Here is a 13769-nt window from a genome sequence, read left to right on the forward strand (position 1 = left end):
AAAAAAAGTTGGGGAAGGGTCTTCAGAGGAGGTTGGCCAGAGAGATAAGGAGTGCTGGCAGAGGGAGAACAGGTGTTCATAGACTCAGGGTATGAAGGACACGTCATGTTCCTTATCTGTGAGGGGTCATGAGAAGGTGGACCATAGGTTTCACGGGAAGGGTGGTTGTTAAAGTGAGACTCAGAAGGCAGATGAGGGGCCGACTGTGAAGGGTCTTGAACATAATCTCAAGACCATGTGGTGTCATTAAGGATTTTAAAGTAACGGGTAACATGATCCAGTTGTAGAAAATAACTCAGGCAGCAAAGGCCAATGGGTTCCAAAGACAACTGCCCTTTGAGATGTTAAGAGTTGTGCCATGGAGAAGAGCCTTCCAGGTCAGGTAACTCTAAATAACACAGCATATTTTACACCTACTAAAATAGTAACAGTAATATGTTATATATGACTATTTTAAAGGCTCAACAGGGGGCCTGTAGTCAGGAACCATCAATACCAGGTTGGGAAATACTGGATGAGAATTAAGCCAAGACAACACAGGGAGGCCAAGTAAAAGGCTGTTTGTAATGGTTTGGTTAACTGTGAGGACTAGAACCAGCACAGTAGGAGAAGGATTAAGAAGGAAGAGAACAGTTGGGGTTGGGAAGGTATGAGGTGGAATCCACAGGTTTCAGGTGTTGACTGGGTGTGAAGGACAGACAAGGCTGAGATGGCTCCAGTTACCAGCTACAGAACAGGCTAGAAGGTGCTGTCACCCAAACCACAGGCCCATGAAGGGGGACTGGGGAAGGTGGCAGGAGGCATGTTGTCAAGCTTGGTGTTAGACCTTTGATATTTGTAACTTTGCAATATTTGAGACTGAGAGGTTAAAAAGGCAGTTAGAGGCAACAGAGGTGGAAACTGAGCCAAAACACATTAGGGCTCAGAGAAACAAAGAAAATGAGGACTGAATCTCACTTACTAGACAAGACTATAAAAATGGGAATAGAATTTCTAGCCCACTATTTTGTGGAATAGAATTTCTTCAATCATCTAATTTCTTAAACCTGGAAGTACAGGGGCTATACTTCCTGTTTAATATTCCTGTTACTGGGTGAAACTTGGGGTTGCACATCCACTAAAATCCAGAGCAATTATTACAAGGAGCTTTCTGCTAATACAAACCAAAGCACTACCCATGTGAGATTTGACCTCTGATCTCGGTTTTGCTTACATTTATTGTTGATTCTAAAGGTAGAATGAGGTGCACTTTCTTATGAAATATACTACTGAAAGTGAGATAAATATCCTAAGAGATTTTTCCTCTCCTGACACAACATTTTAAATAAACATGCTCTCTAACTTGTAAGGATATTTATTTTAATCACTGGAATATAACAAAACTGATGACTAAATGGGTCTTCTGCCAGAATTCAGTCCTCAAAAGCAGATTAAAGTTATTTTTGTCTCTCTGTGTTTAAATATAGAAAATGAAAAATTTAATTCTCAAGCATTTGTAGTTGTCATTAAAATTCTCTTTTTTTCTTAATATTACCAGGAGGGACTCTTCTCCCATACACCTTCTTATGCAGCTAAACCACAGGCCTTTTGAATTGTAACCCTGATTTTTTAAAAAAAATAGTATACAGGGAAATGATCGCATAATTACAGTTTTAAGCAAGGATGAAAATATGGGCTGTGGTGAATGTTTCAGTCTCTCCACAGATGTGCACAATATGTGTGGGTGGACACAATCCTGAATATAAGATATAGGCAACACAGTGAAATATAAATTATGTTTTAGAGTGAACTCTCTGATTCTTTTGGTTTAACTTGTCTATCACCTTTCTCTTTCCCCCCCCTCATTTCTCTTAGATTTTTTAAAGAATAAAAACAAATACAGAAAGAAGATTGATGCATACGAAGCTCATAGACAATGGTGAGGAGTGTGGAAGTAGAAGGCAGGTTTTGAATCTCAAGTACCTTGTGCTAGTAGAGACTGATGCTTACAGTCAGCCCACAGAATAGCAGATCGTAGTAGCCTGAGTAGTGACCCCCAAAGACATCTGCATCTTAATCCCTGAGACCTATGAATATGTTACCTTACATGGTAAAAGAGACTTTTACCATTCAGTTGTGATTAAATTAAGCATTTTGAGATGGGGAGATTACCTGGGCTATCCAGGTGGGCTTGATGTAGTCACAGTGGTCCTTAGAGGAGGGAGGCAGGAGGTTCAGAATCAGAGAGAGAGAGAGAGAGGATGTAAGGACAGACTCAGAAGTTGAAGTGAAGCACTTTGAAGGGGCCATGAGCCAAGGAAACAAACAGTGTCCAGAAACTGGAAGAGGCAGGGTAATAGATTCTCCCCTAGAGTCTCTGGGAGGAATACAGGCCTGCTAACAAACTCCTTGATTTTGGCCAAGTGGAACCGACCTTCAGAGCCACTTGACGTGTGGTAAGTTGTTACAGCAGCAATGGGAAACTAATACACAGATTAACTGCCCGAATATAGGCAACACACACTGAATGTTATGTAAACTGCTCATTTTGGAACTGATATCAGATTTCCTCACAGTTTAATGCCTGAGCAAATGGTAAAGAGACCTTGGGAAAGCTGTACTGCGTAGGGAACAGAGAATGGGTTCTGAAACCTACAGGCCCCCCGTTTCATTTATTGGCTGTGTGACCCAGGGGAAGCACAGCCTCTCTGAGCCTTTCCTCACAGGGTTGCTGTAGGAATTAAAGGAGAACATTCAAGAGCAGCAGAATGAGTTCTTCCACATGAAGTGTGAATTCATGGTAATCTCTCAGTGCTTCAGGTTCCTCATCCGTGAAGTGGGGATAATTGTAGTAACTACCACATTAAGGATAGTGAGGATTAAATGAATTAAACATGTCAAGTGCCTAGAACTGTGCTTGATACAGAGTGAGTGCTTCTCTTTAATAAGTGCTTCCCCTGAAATGAAGTGGGTGCTCAACAAATGAGCTGGAAGACTCGCCATGGACCTTTTCAGCACCATCCTCGGTGCTCTACATACCTGCACGGGGTGTTGTGGGGTCTCACTGAAACCAGGTCTCTGCTGTCATTGACCTGGTGGTCTAACTCAGAAGTCACAGGAAAGCACCTGTCCAGGTAAGGTGGTATATGACTGTTAAATGAACAGCACTGGTCATGAACAGCGTGTGACTTCAGTGTGGGAGGACGGTAGAGGTCCTGGCAGAAGAGGTAGGACTCCTGCCCTACTTTGACAGACAGGCAGAGGGAAGGGGAACTGTGTGTGGGCAGGGAGAAGTGTGGGCAGATAGCAATGTACCTGCCGAGATGGGAGAAGCAAGGCTGAAGATGGGCAGGCCACTGGGCTTTATTACATAACAATAGAGAATCACTGAGATAAATCCTAGCAGAAGACTGTTATGTTCAAGATGTGTTAGACTGACTTTTGGCTCATACAAAGTGGTTCTCAGCCATGGTGCTGTAACACACCAGTGTGATATAGCCTCTTATTAGGTATAAATGATACGTTAATATACAGCCAACACCAAAGTTGATGATGATGATGATGATATGTGCGTATATTAAAAAAAAATTAGAAAAGACTAATGCACTAAATATGTGTTTCAAAAGCCAACTAAACAAAAACCAACATGATTTTAAAGCTAAACTGATAAAGAGAAATATTAAATGCATCCTTCAACAAGACCAGAGATAAAAACCAAGGCACACAGTATTGCGTAAGAGGCAGAACTGAAATAAAGAAGGCCCCCTAAAAACCAAATGTAGAATTAGATTTCTGCTTCACATCTGCCTAATTGTTTCTAAACTAAAATTTTAACATAAATACTTGGACTCCACTCGAGGTCCCTCCAGACCTGCAGAATGTGTAAATATTGGCTATTTGCCATTTGTCAGGCAAATGCTCCACAAGGTACAAAGAAGGTTGCATTCTTAGCAGGCAAATGAAGATTAACTGAAATTATGCTTTTCCCCCTTGAAAGAAAAGCATATTGCATGAGGTCAGGATAGCCCAGTGTTCAAACAGCAAGGAGGGGGAGTTTCTCCCTTCAAATGGGCCAAAAAAGAACATAGAAAGTGAAAGCCACCAACGATTCTATCCTCCAGGAAAGAAAAGTGCTCTTAAAGCATTTGGTGCATAGGGTCTGTTTTAAGGATCCTTGGTCACTTCCAGGAATCTCTCTGAACCTAGTGGTAATGATAGACTATTTTTGTTACATTATTTCCTAGAGTCCTACTTCTTTGATTAAGTTTGTATGGCAGAACCAGCTATTACTGACCACTTATTAAAAGAAAGGAAGTCATGGTCCGCGCGGGGTTACCTGTCTTCTTGAAATGAAGCATTTGATCCCCCATCTCCTTTTCTTTCACATGAATAAAGACAGTAAACTGCCCCACTGATGTGACTCAGTGGTTGAGCATCAAATCATGAACCAAGAGGTCGCAGGTTAGGGTCCAGTCAGGTCACATGCCCGGGTTGTGGGCTGGATCCCCAGCAGGGAGCAAGCAGGAGGCAGCCAATAGATGCTGATGTTTCTCTCTCATTGATGTTTCTATTTCTCTCTCCCTCTCCCTTCCTCTCTCTAAAAAACCAATAAAAACATTAACAACAACAACAACAAAAAGACAGTGACCTGGGTGTTGAAGGATTAGAGACTTCAGCACTATCCTCTGTTAATCCAAGCCGCTAAATGGGACAGACCTTGAGAGTACACAGCAGGTTTCCTTGTCCCAAAAGGACTGCCAAGAACAGGGCTCACCAGACAAATGGATGATCAACAGCTGGTGTCCTAAGTACTCCCCGAAGACAACAGCCAATTAGCCTGGAGACACATGTTACTCTTGACTTATTCCATATAACATAAACAATGACTTCCTTTCTTTTAATAAGTGGTCAGTAATAGCTGGTTCTGCCATACAAACTTAATCAAAGAAGTAGGACTCTAGGAAATAATGTAACAAAAATAGTCTATCATTACCACTAGGTTCAGAGAGATTCCTGGAAGTGACCAAGGATCCTTAAAACAGACCCTATGCACCAAATGCTTTAAGAGCACTTTTCTTTCCTGGAGGATAGAATCGTTGGTGGCTTTCACTTTCTATGTTCTTTACTTCTTACTATGTTTTAACATTTTCCACAATTATTATGTATTGAGTATGAAATAGGATATTTTTAAAGGTCCTAATAAAGTGTAGTCAGTGGCTCATTGGATGAACTTTAAAGAGCTGTTTACTATTCGTTTCCTGATCTGAAAAGTGTACTTATACAAGCATACCTTGGAGATATTACAGATTCGGTTCCAGACCCCCGCAATAAAGCAGGTTGTAATCTTTTTGCTGGTGAAGGGTCTTGCCTTCAATGTGTAAAAACACCCAAAAACCCCTGCAGTATCTGTGAAGCACAATAAAACAAGCCATATCTGTACTTGAGTTATCCCCAAAACTTTTCCCTAATGGAAGGAAATAGAAAGTTTTCAAAATGTATTCATGTCTTAACAGGCCCAAGATAGGTAGAAAATGGAAGAATAATTACTCCTTGGAAATCCACTCTTTTTAATAGGGAGACTGGGCATGGTGGTATCAAAAGACCAAAAAGGTCTTGTACATGGAAGTGCTCTAAAAACTTAAAAACTGTGGTTATTCAGTAACCTAAAGGGATTGGTATTTCACTCACTTTTACTGCTAGGTCAATATGACTTAAAACCATGTAGCAAACAGAGCAGTTAGATATAAAGTCAGAATTTTCAGGGCTTGTGTGGCAGTATTCTTGATCTATTTATCCCTTTTGTCATTCAATAAATGTTCTATCCAGAACTTACTATGTGCTTAATGGCAAAACAAGCTAATAACACAGGGACTTAATAGTTACAACAATGGAGGTTGAGTTGAGCTGATTTCTTGAGGGCTTGCATGGGTTAGTGGTGCAGTTTAAGGTCCTGGATTCACTTTAGTTAAAGGTAAAAGTATGAAATCAGGAGACCTGGGTTCTGGACCAGCCTTTAAGATCTTGGGCAAGGCCATACCTAGGACACGATTACATCATCTGTAAAACAAAGGGGCTCATACATAATCCCCGAGGGCCCTTTTGGCCACAGTGGTCTCCAACAATGGAAAGGATCCCATAAAACTGGTTGATGGCCAATCCTAAATTTGCTAGCGATGTGAGCCTCAGTTTCCTCAAACCCCAAAATGAAGATAATAAAACCTCTGTTTCACTGGATAGTTGTGAGGATTCAATTAGGGGTGTAACCCTATATAATAAAAGGCTAATATACAAATTGACCGGTCACTATGACATGCACTGACCACCAACGGGGCAGACGCTCCACTCAGGAGCTTCCCCCTTGTGGTCAGTGCACTCCCACAGGGAGAGCACTGCTCAGTCAGAAGCCCTGAGCCAGGCTCACAGCTGGCAAGCGCAGCGAGCGTGGGGAGCGGGCCTAAGCTGTCAGTCATACATCCCCCGAGGGCTCCCAGACTGAGAGAGGGCGCAGGCCGGGCTGAGGGGCCCCCCCCAAGTGCATGAATTTCATGCACCAAGCCTCTAGTACTATATATTTCTTAACCAAACACTGTTACATAGACACTGAAAAGGTATAACATCCTCTTGACTTCCACAAACCATCACACAAAAATAGAATTTATGAACTTAGCCACAGTCCTCTAAGCTCTAAAAGAAAATGTACAGTCAATGTCTGTTTCCTGATGCTTTATGTTTTAGTGTTTTGCTCACTCATTACTATTTGATCCTTTGAGCACTTTGCTATGTCACAGCCCCAGGATGGGCTGGGAGAAGGCAGGGGCTCTGGCATCTGATTGTGAATAGCACAGAGGACGTGTGGGAACAGCAAGGGTATGTATGACACTGCTACCCTCTCTCCTTTTCAGCTGTAACCCTCTACTTTATCATTCTAATTGGGACAGATTCGAGAGTGAAAAACTGTTTCAGTAAAACCAGAATGTATGTCCCCCTGACCTTTCAGGCTTACTTTTTGTGACCTTTGATGTCACTTCAAGGTCTTGGGGCTGGAGCTATGACTAATGTCCTCATGGGGTGGGAATTGCAAAATAGGATTCTATTAAAATCATTAAAATCCTTCTGTGCTGTTTTAAAGGCAGGAAAAAATATGATTTAAAGCTTGATAAATGTAATTTTAGATAAGATACTGTGACAAAATAGTTTTGTTTGTATTATTGTAATGTATGCTTTCGAGGGGGTTCAGTAAAGTTTTTCTGTAAGAGGACAGAGTGCATATTTTAGGTTTGGTGGGCCATATGGTCTCTGTCAAAACCACACAGTTCTGTCCTTGCAGGGTGAAAGCAGCCATAGACAATACATATAAAAGCATGGGTGTTGCTGTGTTCCAATAAAACTTTAGTGGCAACAACTGGCTGTGAGCTGGATTTGACTTCGGGCTGCAGTTGCCAAGCCCTGCTTTAAAGCAACAGTTCCCAGACTTGGAATTCATAGGACCAGGAAAAAAAATGTCTGGAGTTGATTCAAGCTTTCTAACTTTTTATTTTACTAAGTTATTATGTTTTAAAAAAAAACCCCAAAACATCATTGCCTAGTACCTTTATCTCTTAGAATTTTAATTAGCCAAAAACTAGTAAGGGTACAGATTCAGGACAAATTTCGCTTTATGGAAAACCTACCACATTGTCCTTATTTCTAAATTTTTTCATGAGCCTGGTGAAAACATTGTCATGAATATGCTTAGGTTACTAGATGGTTCATTTGAGTTGCTTTTGGAGATTACATGGTGAAGCATGGTAGAAAGAACATGGTATGTAATTAAAAGATCTGGAGTTGAATAAGATTGGGGGAGTACTCACAAGGGAAAAATGAGCTGACCTTGAACATTCCTTTAAAGGAACAAGACTACTCAAAGAGAGTGACCCCTGTCCTGAACCCCTGATGCAAACACAAACTCCAATACTCAGAACTCACCGGCTGCCATTGCGCAGGGTACCAGGCCGGGGGACAGTTGAAGCGGTTACAAGCTTGCACGGTGTTGGGCTTGTGCTGGCGACACAGGTCATCAGCCAGGATTACTGTTTCATTCATCTCTCTGGAACGTATCTGGGAGCAGAAGACGTCTCTGGTCTGCAGGCCAACCCCACAGGTGAGGCTGCATGGACTCCACTTGCCGATTTCCCACCTGGGAAGAAATCAGAGAAGAGAACACCTTGAGCACCTGTGCAGAGAACATTGCCCATGATATGAAATGTTGTTACTGGAGTAAAAACAGCTACCTGGGAATGTGGGAAGTTCCAGCACAAAGATTGGCTAGGAATTCTATCCCCCTCCTCAAATCCACCCTTTCCCTTTATGCTCTAGCCTTTATTTTTACTTCGACTAAAGCAAAGGAGGTGATAAAATGGAACATTCAATTTCACCCACAAAATCATCAAAAATGATCTCAATCACGTTTATTTTGATGGAACATGAACTTCATCAAAATAAGGAGGGTGTGCTAGGTAAGACGTAAAGGCTTTGGGCACCACGTATTGAAGAGCGGGCCTGGAAGAAGCCTTTATGTTCATCTCTCCAGCCCCCATTCTTAGCAACACTGAAAAAATTGTGCTTGTTTTTCTTTGGCTTCAAAGTGAAAGGTCGTTGGCTCCAACTTCCTTCAAACGTCCATCACAGAATAGAAATGGCTCTGTCCTATGTATAAATCTCATCGCTGCCTGGGACTGGGGAATGTAACAAAAGTGAAGGTTGCTAAGTAAATCAGTCTTCTTGAGGGAAAATAACTGGAGAGAACTCCTCATTATCTGGAGGTGGAAGTCAAATAACCACAGATGAGTTGAGTGCATAAATGGGCCATTCCAAATGGCCACGTCTCAAGAAGTACATTTATAACGAGCCAAGGACCTATAAACATATTCCCACTGCATTTCCCTGCTGTTGCAGCCTCCAAAATGGGAACGATAAGGATAAAGCTCAGTTGCTTGGGCTCTGAGTCAGAAGCGCTCTTTAACGATCAGTTTTAGAAAGCTCTGTTTACAATGTGAGGCAGTGAGATACTGCAATAGGACTTGGCCAAGAAAAGCATCGCAAGGATGTCCTTCAGTAGCTAGGCTCCCTACCTTCCATAGCCAGCCCTAAAAATTGGTTTAAATTCTTTAGCCTTAATATTTTTTTTTGTCAGACTGTAAAACTGAGTGTATACTCAATCTCTTCTTGATACTCTGATATGTAACTACTTTTCCAATTCCTATTTCCACGACCTCCTTCCATTGACTCTATGTTTAAGCTCTATCTGTAGTAAATTACTTTCTTATTCTCAATTCATGCCCCCCTCCCCCCACCCCCTAGTATTTTCTAGCTCTGTGTTTACTCAAATTATTGCTCCTAATTTGGAATACTATTGGTCCTTTCCTTATCCCTCAAAATTTATTCCATTTCTATTTATCCAAATTTGATCCACATTTAAAGGATTATACCTGCGGCAGACACGTATCATTTTCTCAACTGTATTATAGTTATTCGGCCTGTTAAGAGCGCTATGGGAGTATTTGCTTCTTAAAAGCAAGGTCTATGTCTGAGTCAGTTTCGTATCTCATAGCACCTTCTAGATAATTAATGTATATTGTTCATCGTTTCCTGATAAATTAGCCAATGGAAGGGATCTACCATCATAGTGGGCACTTTACGCATGTCATGTCATTAATTACCTCCATAACAACATGAGACAAGCTCTACTGGTTTTCCTCGTTTTACAGTTGGCCAAGAGGCAGACTTGCCTAAACGTGGGTGTGCCTGGCTCCAAAGCCTTTGTGCTTTCTATTGTACCATGCTATCTCCAGAAAATACCTTGGAAATTGTCCTGTCAACATTCACTAAATTTTAAATACATAGAAGAGTAGAAGCTGGGTTGAATGTATTTCTTTTAGCTTCTGTATGAATTTCTATAAACTTATTTTTGAGTCCCTAGCTTGGGTGAATCCCACGCTTTAATATGTTGTGGGGTTATTGGTTTTAAAATACATACACACATTCTTTGTCACTCCTCCCTTCTAAAGATGGAGTCTTGAGTGAGGGCTGAAATCAGTGACTCAATTGTAATGAAGAGAATGAGGCAGAGTGATGCTTTGTAACTTGCAAAATGAAATCATAAAAGGTTTAATACAGCATTGCCAACTATACTTACAATGTTGTACAGCAGATCTCTAGAGCTTATTCATCTTGTAAAACTGGAACTCTATGCCCATTGCTTGGTAACTCCCCATTTCCTGCTCCCCCAAGCCTATGGCAACCACCATTCCACTCTTTGAGTCTATCAATTTGACTATTTTAGATACCACATATAAGTGGAATTATGGAGTACTTATCCTTCTGTGCCTGGCTTATTTCACTTAGCATAATGTCCTTAAGATTTTTTTATGCCCCATGTTGCAAATTTACTTTGTGTTTAAAGCTGAATAATATTCCATTCTATGTAGAGAGCAAATTTCCTTTATCCATCCATCTGTCTATGGGCATTTATGTTGCTTCCACATCTTTCCTATTGTGAATAGTGAGTGTGCAGTGAACATGGGAGTGCTCATATCTCTTCAAGGTCCTGATGTTTTTGGATAAATATCCAGAAGTGGGATTGCTGAATAATATGGGAGCTCTATTTTTAATTTTCTGAGGAACCACCTGAGAAATTGTACTGTTTTTCATAGTGGCTGCACCATTTTGCATTCCCAACAATGGTGTGTAAGAATTCCATTTTCTCCACACCCTCACAAATATCACACTTGTGATATTTAATGGAATCTTAAAAAATAATAGCCATCTTGACAAGTTTGAGTTGATATCTCATTGTGGTTTTGATTTGTATTTCCCTGATGAGTAGTGGCATTGAGCAATATTCCTATATCTGCTGGCCATTTGTTTGTCTTGTTCGAAGAAATGTCTATTCAAGTCTTTAGCCCCTTTTAATATTGGATTAATTGTTGTGTTGTTGTTGTTTTTTTGCTATTGAGTTGTAGGAATTCTTTATATATTTTAGAGATTAACTCCTTATCAGATAGATGATTTGCTTTTTCATTCTGTTGTTTCCTTTATTGTGCTCAGGTATTGTGTACCTGTAATCTATTACCTTGATGAGAGCATGGCGGTATGGCTATTCTGGTTTACCACTTGTTATGGGTTGATATGAATCCCCCATCTGAATCCTAACCCCCAGTCCTTCAGAATGTGAACTTATTAGGAAGCAGGGTCATTGCAGATGCAATCACTTGAGATGAGGTCATACTAGAGTAGGGTGGGCCCTTAATCCAACATGACTGTGGTCCTCATAAGAGGTGAGGGAAGAATGCCATGTAATGACAGACAGAGATTGCAGTGATGCATCTATAAGCAAAGGAATGTCGAGGATTGCCAGCAAACAACGAAAGCTACATGAGGCAAGGAATGATTCTCCCTCACAGGTTTCAGAGGGAGTGTGGCCCTGCTGACACTTTGATTTTGAGCATGACTTTTGGCTGCAGAACTATGAGAGAATAAATCTCTGTTGTTTTAAACCACCCTGTGTGTGGTACTTTGTTTCAGCAGCCGTTGGAAACCAACATACCCCTGTAACCTCAGGGCCTAGCCTGGTGCCCGGAACACAGCAGGTGCTCAGTAAGTAGGAGGTGAGTGGAGCCCCAGTCAACTGTGTGGGTACCTTCAGTTAGTCACTCAGCTGGTCAACCATCTCAACTGTGTCCACTAAAGAACTGCCACCACCAATTTCAAAGACCCCAAAGCTCTGAACATCATAGAGTGGTGTCTTCAGTGTGGTACAAACTATTGGTGACAACACTGGACCTGAATTGACGTAATGCTTTTATAGATCACATCCTGATTGGTGTAAATATTAACTTATTTTACTACAACAGTATTAGCCTGGTGGATTATGCTCCCCCCTCCTGACCCCCCCCAGAACTTTCTAGGGGTGTTACACATTTTGTGTCTTAGTAATCCTAACATATTTCTAAAAATACAAAAAGTTCCGAATTCCACACACATGAGCCACAATGATTTTGGCTAAAGGACCATGGCCCTATATAAAAAGGATGGTAAACACAATCACTGTGGTTTCTTTCAGTGTTTAGGCTTCAGGTTGGGCCTTAGGGAGACTCTGGTTCCCTCAGAGTTCTCTTTCTCTAAGGCTTTCTTTCCTCTCTGCCCTTCTCCACACTCCTGTCCCTTTTGTCAAAACCTGCTTTCAAGGAAGGTTCTGAGAGCTGGCAGGTCAGAGCTGATGCTCTGTAGCTTCGGGCTCACAAATATCACACTTGTGATATTTAATGGAATCTTAAAAAATAATAGCCATCTTGACAAGTTTGAGTTGATATCTCATTGTGGTTTTGATTTGTATTTCCCTGATGAGTAGTGGCATTGAGCAATATTCCTATATCTGCTGGCCATTTGTTTGTCTTGTTCGAAGAAATGTCTATTCAAGTCTTTAGCCCCTTTTAATATTGGATTAATTGTTGTGTTGTTGTTGTTTTTTTGCTATTGAGTTGTAGGAATTCTTTATATATTTTAGAGATTAACTCCTTATCAGATAGATGATTTGCTTTTTCATTCTGTTGTTTCCTTTATTGTGCTCAGGTATTGTGTACCTGTAATCTATTACCTTGATGAGAGCATGGCGGTATGGCTATTCTGGTTTACCACTTGTTATGGGTTGATATGAATCCCCCATCTGAATCCTAACCCCCAGTCCTTCAGAATGTGAACTTATTAGGAAGCAGGGTCATTGCAGATGCAATCACTTGAGATGAGGTCATACTAGAGTAGGGTGGGCCCTTAATCCAACATGACTGTGGTCCTCATAAGAGGTGAGGGAAGAATGCCATGTAATGACAGACAGAGATTGCAGTGATGCATCTATAAGCAAAGGAATGTCGAGGATTGCCAGCAAACAACGAAAGCTACATGAGGCAAGGAATGATTCTCCCTCACAGGTTTCAGAGGGAGTGTGGCCCTGCTGACACTTTGATTTTGAGCATGACTTTTGGCTGCAGAACTATGAGAGAATAAATCTCTGTTGTTTTAAACCACCCTGTGTGTGGTACTTTGTTTCAGCAGCCGTTGGAAACCAACATACCCCTGTAACCTCAGGGCCTAGCCTGGTGCCCGGAACACAGCAGGTGCTCAGTAAGTAGGAGGTGAGTGGAGCCCCAGTCAACTGTGTGGGTACCTTCAGTTAGTCACTCAGCTGGTCAACCATCTCAACTGTGTCCACTAAAGAACTGCCACCACCAATTTCAAAGACCCCAAAGCTCTGAACACCATAGAGTTTTCTTCAGTGTGGTACAAACTATTGGTGACAACACTGGACCTGAATTGACGTAATGCTTTTATAGATCACATCCTGATTGGTGTAAATATTAACTTATTTTACTACAACAGTATTAGCCTGGTGGATTATGCTCCCCCCTCCTGACCCCCCCCAGAACTTTCTAGGGGTGTTACACATTTTGTGTCTTAGTAATCCTAACATATTTCTAAAAATACAAAAAGTTCCGAATTCCACACACATGAGCCACAATGATTTTGGCTAAAGGACCATGGCCCTATATAAAAAGGATGGTAAACACAATCACTGTGGTTTCTTTCAGTGTTTAGGCTTCAGGTTGGGCCTTAGGGAGACTCTGGTTCCCTCAGAGTTCTCTTTCTCTAAGGCTTTCTTTCCTCTCTGCCCTTCTCCACACTCCTGTCCCTTTTGTCAAAACCTGCTTTCAAGGAAGGTTCTGAGAGCTGGCAGGTCAGAGCTGATGCTCTGTAGC

General features: G+C 41.4%; 1 protein-coding gene across 1 annotated transcript in view; it reads right to left on the minus strand.

Annotated features, from left to right (window-relative positions):
• ADAMTSL1 (ADAMTS-like 1) overlaps positions 1-13769 on the minus strand; it is a 397951-nt gene that overhangs the window by 137226 nt on the left and 246956 nt on the right. Inside the window, exon 16 of the mRNA XM_014542360.1 lies at positions 7945-8155. Coding sequence (XP_014397846.1) covers positions 7945-8155 — 211 coding nt within the window. The remainder of the gene's footprint in view (positions 1-7944; positions 8156-13769) is intronic.

The sequence above is a fragment of the Myotis brandtii genome, unplaced genomic scaffold, assembly GCF_000412655.1.
Source record: "Myotis brandtii unplaced genomic scaffold, ASM41265v1 scaffold30, whole genome shotgun sequence".
Classification (NCBI taxonomy): domain Eukaryota; kingdom Metazoa; phylum Chordata; class Mammalia; order Chiroptera; family Vespertilionidae; genus Myotis; species Myotis brandtii.